The sequence below is a fragment of the Hypanus sabinus genome, chromosome 5 (assembly GCF_030144855.1).
Source record: "Hypanus sabinus isolate sHypSab1 chromosome 5, sHypSab1.hap1, whole genome shotgun sequence".
NCBI classification, from domain to species: Eukaryota; Metazoa; Chordata; class Chondrichthyes; order Myliobatiformes; family Dasyatidae; genus Hypanus; species Hypanus sabinus.
In genome coordinates this window covers 46,140,833-46,148,186 of record NC_082710.1, presented here as the reverse complement: position 1 = coordinate 46,148,186, position 7,354 = coordinate 46,140,833, and the positions used below count along the sequence as shown (strand labels likewise).

The 7,354-nt window shown below is 35.8% G+C and overlaps 1 protein-coding gene across 1 annotated transcript; it reads right to left on the bottom strand.

Annotated features, from left to right (window-relative positions):
• Positions 1-250: 250 nt before the first annotated feature.
• On the bottom strand, positions 251-6,591 carry LOC132394125 (sphingosine 1-phosphate receptor 3). The gene is made up of 2 exons (XM_059969893.1): positions 6,026-6,591; positions 251-4,712 (listed from the first exon to the last, which is right to left on the bottom strand). Exon 2 carries the CDS (start codon positions 4,601-4,603, stop codon positions 3,488-3,490), a length of 1,116 nt encoding a protein of 371 aa, XP_059825876.1. The 5' UTR covers positions 4,604-4,712; positions 6,026-6,591; the 3' UTR covers positions 251-3,487.
• Positions 6,592-7,354: the final 763 nt, after the last annotated feature.

The following is a 7,354-nucleotide window of genomic DNA, read 5'->3' as shown; positions in this document are numbered from 1 at the left end:
ACTGGAGGTTGCTGTTCTGTGCCTGTGCCCTCTCCCATCACGGGTTCCCCCTCCCTCACACACTTCCATCTTTTGAACATAACTCTGTTGTAACCTGGGGACGCTACTAGTCTACGTACTTTCTGCAAGAGGTTTTGCAAAGAAATGCATGTTTATGGAAAAATATATGCATGTACTGTGTGTATGTTACAAAGATCTCATTAGGTTTCAACAGAAATATCTAATTTCAAATAAACAACACAAACTCTGGTAATAGCATAACTTTATTTTTGAAGCTAGAGCACATAATTTGTACACTAGCGGTTTTATACACTAGTACAAGCAGGGTTCACTTATGTCACTGGAAACTACATTGTATAATATAATTTCCTTCAATTATCTGGCAATCTACACAGCCATGATTACTTTTTAAATAGCTAAAAGCCATTTTGTAAAAAAGAGAGTTACAATTACATGCACATTGCTACTGTTAATAATACAAGTAGATAATGCTGGCATACTAATAATTTAGGAATTAGATGCCCTATGACTTCCAGAAATTACATTTTAATACTTCGGAGGCAGGGAAAGGGGAGATTGGAGGTGGTGACGGTGACATGCTTCTGAAATACTTACAAACTTTAACTTATATTAACGGATGAATATGAAAAGTACTGTTGAACCAGGAGGAGCAATTGAACCTACAGTGGCAATTCAGCAGCCATAAAACGAGCTGAGCAAAAAATAAATATGTGGACCAGTTAAGCTCCATTTAAATATTGCTCAGAAGAAAACTAATGATTCCAGAATGCCAACGAAAATTAAAAGAGAACTGGAGGTCGTCGTAACTTTGACATGCCCAGACACGGTAGAACAACAGGAAACAAAACAATCAGCATGCTGAAGGATATAGCCAGTGTGGTAGGGTGTAATTCAGTGAAAGGCATGGTGTTAAATGTTCATTCAGTTGCTAACATACGGAAAAATGATGCTACCTGACCTGTAAAGGGTTCCTAGACATTTTCTGTTCATTTTAGACTTTCAGCATCTCAGCTTGCCTTAATTTCACATTGAATATTTTGTCTTTAGTTGAAATAACAATAAGACATTCAAATACTGAAGAGGCAGATAGATCTGTAGTGTTGAAAGGAACTTTTGCCCCTTAGCTTTAAAAAGTAACTTAAATGTGGTTTTATAAAAGACAATATATGCTATGAAAAAGATATATTCACATCTTCAAAGAAAATAAAGCGAATTTGGTTCATATTAGTTTTAAAAAATTGAGAAATATATCAATTTTTCTCTAATACGTAATTAGAAGGATTTTTTCAGCCAGAGGGCAGAGAATTTGTGGATTTCTCTGCCACAGATAACTGTGCAAATCAAGTCGTTAGATATATTTAAAACAGAGGCAGTTAAGTTCTTGATTAGTAAGGACGTCAAAGGTTATGTAAAGAGTGGGGTTGAGAGGGATAATAAATCAGCCATAATGGAATGGCAGCAAGACTTGACGGGGCAAATGGCCTAATTCTGCTCCTACATTTAATTGTCCTATTATCATGAGACCGATCCCTACAAAAATGTGCTTGATGCATGGAAATGACTTCCAGATGTTATTGTTTCTTAAATAATTATAATCTTTCTTTCCCTGTTGGTAAACAAATGCTCAGTGTGTATGTAGAGGGAGAAGCAGCATTTCATCCTTTTGAATGGATGAACTAAAACAGGTGATAAAACCTCCCACATTCATCTTTACCTGGTGGTTTTGTGAGATTTCTTCATATAAATTAACAGCAAATTGATTAAAACTATATTTTTGACAAAATAGTACCTTTGTTACAAAGTGTATGTGGAATCTAATCCTTTAACTATATGTACATAGAATAATTGCCATGGAGCATTCACAAATGGTGCCTAAGTTAAGTAATGCCAGATGTGGCTGTTTGGCAATTCTCTTTGTCTTTGTCTTCAGATTGTAGGTCCTTTCATAATGGAAAATGTTTCTTCCCATCTACTCTACCTTCCTGCCTACTCTACTCTTCAAACTTTGGAGAACAATGCTTGCTTTACTGGCCTTTTCAAAAACATTAAGTCTTTCAAGCCAGGGATCATTCTATTAAACCTTCTCTGCACCCCTTGGAGATCTTCGATGGGAATAAAAAGCACAATGTCATCGACTCTCCACTATAACATAAGGCCAAGGTCTGATCTACTGTCTTTCTTTGAAAAGAACAAGATATGAATACCTCATCACTTCTCAAATTTGGGGTTGACAACCACACTGCCCCCTTCCCCACAGGGACCCTGTAAATATTTTGCAACAGACTGATGGTGGAGAGGTGGTGAATTTGACAGTGATTGACATGCTGCTTTAGACTGTACTTTTTAGCTACAAGGGGGAAGCTGGCTGTCATTTGTGCTTAATGTAGGATGTGTCTAGACTGGAGAAGCAACTGTGGCAGTAAGTTCAGACGCACAGTTTCTTCGCGAGAAACACAGAAATTAGAAAAGTTTTATTTTCTCACAGCTCGAATTTTCTTTTATTGCTTCTAATGAAGTTTACTAGAATGATATATCATCCAATTAATAAATTAATCAACAAGTTGTCAGTATCTACTGTTTAGAGATTAGGTCAAATATTTTGTTGTGTATGCAGTGAGATGGTATTTTATTCTGCAGATATTTGACTGATGTTTGTTAAACTTTGAATAGATTTTGGCTTTGGGAAGAAATAAAAAATACAATGATAAAGGATGATAAATAATTTACGTTGAGTCATTGATATATGTTCTATATATGACACTTCCAACTTATGAGTGTTATACAGTATAAACATTTAAAAGGGATTATGTGATTTCCAATCAATTTGAGAAATTTTTCAATAAAAAAAATGGGAACCCATTGTACTATTTGCCTGAGTGAGATCTGATGTTGACCTGCTATTTTTAAGGACAAAGGCTTTTTCCATGCGATTGATAAGTGTAGTGGATAGTTTCCCAGTGTATATGAGAACAAGAAATGTAGGCCTTTGTCAGAGAGGTTAAAACAAATCTCAGAAATGACATTGGGTTTGAATTCAGTGGAATCCATAACATTACACCCTGGGAAAATTAGTGGATGGGTAGCAACATGAAGATTCAAACTTAATTCTCACAACAAAAAAGTACCATTTTCTATTAAATTAAAATATTAGAATTTATGACTAACGCTTCAAATATTTTCATTGCAACTAAAATGGGAATTGTATCAAGGAACTTTATTTAAAAAATTGCTAAAGTTCTTTGGTCATTATATGATGTATGAGCTTTGGTTTGTGGTTTCAGTGCTAAATATCAGAATTTTGTAAAGGGCATTCCATTTCAAAGTTCAAGAGCTAAAATAAAGGACCAATCTTTCATACAAGGAATTAAGAGTTTACAAAAATAATATTTTAAGCTCATTAAGTTGAGCTCAGCCCTGTATATTAAGGCAGACAAGCCACCAATAGTCAAAATGCTCCTTTGGGTGTTCATGAATTAAAAGTCTTGATTTCCTTTAAATGATTAGAGATTTCTGAGGGCTCTCCTTTAGGTTTCTGTGGATTACTGCCACTAGATTTGCTTTTGCTGTTATCTGCAGCTGATTGAATTGGAAGCGCCTTTGAGACTTTAGTATTGGCTAAGCAGCCACAGAGGAGTCGGAAGAAAGCCCGGCGCATCTCTTTGCTGGCCAGAGTGTAAATAATGGGATTCATGCCAGAATTGAGGACTGCAACTGCAATAAACCAATCTTCCTGATACAGTATGCTACACCTGTTTGGCTTACAGGCCACGTCAAGGAGCAATAGAATGAAGATTGGGGACCAGCATGCAATGAAAACCCCGACAACAATTACTACTGTCCTCAGTAGAGCCATGGATTTTTCAGAATTGTTTTTGGTGAATTTTCTGTTTGCAACTTTGCGGCTGCTTGACTTGACCAATATATAAATACGAGCATAAAGTATTACAATGGCCAGCAAAATTGCACTGAAGATGCTTATACAGAAGACAACATATGTTTTGGAATAGAGAGGCAGGACTGTGGAACAATCTGAAAAATTGCAGATACAGTTCCAGCCAAGGATAGGCAAGGCACCAAATAAAATGGCGATCAGCCAACAGGCACCGATGAGGAGAAACACTCTGTGCTTTTTACTAGAATCATAGGGTCTCATCTTTATCATAGTCATGTGCCTTTCAATCGCTATTGCCAATAAGCTAAAGGTGGATGCTCCCAAGGCTACAAACATGCTTCCTTCCCTAATAAACCAGACAGTTGGTGTGAGTCCATAGGTCTTCTTTCCAGACATGAGGATATTCACTTTGTAGGCTATTCCCGCCAGCAAATCAGACAGGGCTAGATTACCAATGAAATAGTACATGCGGTTATGAAACTTGTTGTTCTTCCAAATGGCCAGCAGAACCATGAGGTTTTCAAGCACAATGAAGCTGCAGATAATCAGAAAGGCCACTGTGGTTAGGTCCATGCCATCAGTGGGGTTTCCCCTTTTGTAGAATTTCCCTGTGTAGTTATAGTGTCGCTCAATGAGCTCTGTTCTGACACAGCCGTTGACCATTTCATTTGGAAAAGATATTAAAGACATGCTGGTGTTGTAGGTACTTGTACTGTTAGAACTTGTCCACTAGGTGGAGACTTTGTGCCATTATTAATGCCGTCAGCTGAAGAAATCCTCGGGATGATTTTCTCACGTGCTATAAGCAACAATAGGTGTGAAATTTTAAAATCTGTTTAAGTGAACATAATGTTTATCAATACACTGACTAATTTCTAGAAATATATGTTTATATGATGAGCTAATACCGATCAATCTAGGTGAAAACATCAAGAATTTCTGATCAATCTCCTTTTAAATAATACACAAGATGCATTTAGATAATATGCTCTCAGAACACAGCGAACTTCATAAATGCTTAATGCATTTCAATTTGATGGCTCAAAAGCTGTTTTGGAAATGGTTGCCAGAAATGAGATTTATAGAAAGGTCCCAATGGATTGGGAACAGTGCAGGGAATGAATGATTAATGCATGAAATCTTGGAAGTAAAAGGATATTATGAAATTAGCGTGTTTTACTTTGGCTACAAGCACACGTTTTACAACAAACTGATCACAGCTGCTCCGCAGAAAATCTTTTTTAACTGCAGCTATCAAATTCTTTCTCTTACACATTTCTGGTGAAATATGAAAACGTATTAGTTCAGACTTAATAACCGAAATATATTTTCATTTATTTATGGACATAAATGTCAAGTTGGTTTGTGAAAATAGTCAGGTAAAGTAAAAATTTTGCACTGATAATTGATTCTATTTTCAAATCAAGGTGCTTATTTCATAATTGTTTCTCTGTTTATTCATGGAGCCATTAAATCTCAATAAAATAAGCCATAGTTAATTAATTTAGATAAAGGGGTGAATTACAAAGTATGATTCTCTCTGTTGTGCTTTTTATTAATTTCTTGCCATATAAAATAAAAATTAAATCAATCTGGTTTCAAATATGAGGACTTACCAAGCTGAACATTTACCATGTTTAGAAATCAATGTAATGATAAAAAAATGAAAATCGCATCTATAAGTGGACTTCTGTCTGATTTTGTGCTCTTGTGGTGTTTAGAGCCTCAGAGCACTGAGGAGACATATTTGTCTGTGAATATTTGTATTAATCGTGCAATATATATATCAACCAATTCATATGTGCAGATCTGGATCTATGAATGGGAGTAATTATGCGGAGGTGAATACTACCAGAGACCAGCTGTGTTTGGTACCGGTTACAAAAGATAAATTTGTCCCTCTAAAAGTTTAAGGAAATTTTTCATGAAGTATTAAGATACAAACTTCTATCTATTTTTAACTATTAGAAAATTCTAATTTCCAGCATTAAATACAAGACAATAAAAAACATTAGTTCATGCAATTTTAAGGTTTGTTTCTTAAATGAATTAAGTAACAATAAATAATTAAAATAATAAATAACAGGACAAATCATAGAGAGAGAAACTCACCTTTCACATCATTCTCCAGTTTTCAGAGCTTACTTTTAACAAGTTGAAGCTGCAGATTGGAGAGGGCAACTCACTTGCTTCTCATTTATCAATTGTTGTTAGTAGTTGAGTTCTGAGTTACCATTTCATTATTTTCTTAGAATAATCTTCTTCTTGTGCCAAATTAACAAGCAGCCTCCTCATTTTACCTTTCCGATATACTTCAAGATTCCACAAGGAATGTCACAGGCGATTTCTGGAGTGAATTGGTACAATCTTCCAATATTTTTGCTTTAGCTTTATCAAGTTGTTTCTCTGGGCTTGAGGCTATAGATTCACAAAACACCTTCCCCTAGAATGGCAAATGTACCCAGGTTATGTTCTTCATTGTTCCTTTGCTAATACTACTTACTGCTCATTCTCTTCAGCAGGCTGTTGCAGTTTCCTCTGCTGCTTTCTGGCAGTGATATATTTCAAACTTTTCAACCATATGCTCTGTGGTCTGATCCTTGTGAAAGTCAGTGTTGTTCAGCTCCCACAGCTTGCTGCAGTTTTCTTCGATCACCCTGAGACGGGAGTGACTAATGTGAAAGTCTCTATATTATAGTCATTCCTGCCTGGTCGTTCTAGTTGGACAGTCCCTGAATTGACAACAGATCCCGCCCACAGAAGGCAGCTCCTTAACTTTTCAATGCATGACGCACTGGTGAGGGAGGGTCAGATTTGAGAAGACTGAGAGAAAGATACATAAGGGCAGGAGGTTTCTTTGTGTGAGGTATACATACAGAACTAGAAAGAAAGACTTAGCACAAGAGACAATATGAACAAATCATTCAGGAATAAATCCAGTTTGGCAAATATGAAGAAAGTTTGGCCATTACGATGTCTCACGACGGTCTTTGACATCAATATTTCCGTTTGAATAAATTCTCAGTATAATGATGTAATTTAAAGGAAAATATATTTATGTTTAATAAAGGAAATGACTTAATTGAGTTTTTTTTCCAGAGATCTAAACATTTTCTTCACTTCTTGTTTATCTACACAAAGATTGTAGTTTGACAATCTTATTGTCCAAACTTCTTGTGAAATCACACTTGAAATTCATTTTGTACCAAAAAAAAGATAACTCAAACTGAAAATTTCTGTGATAAGATCTTTATGGTAACATAACTTGCACATCCTTTTTCCAGATTCCTGTATGCTCTCTCTGACTTAAAGAAATTATCATTTCCAAACTTGAGAGTTTCAACTGACCATGCAGTCTCAATGATTTTGGGACATGAGATCCATAGAGCCTGGATGAACGGGCAGACAAAAAGGTACTAAGACTGTTTGTCTTTGTTGGAA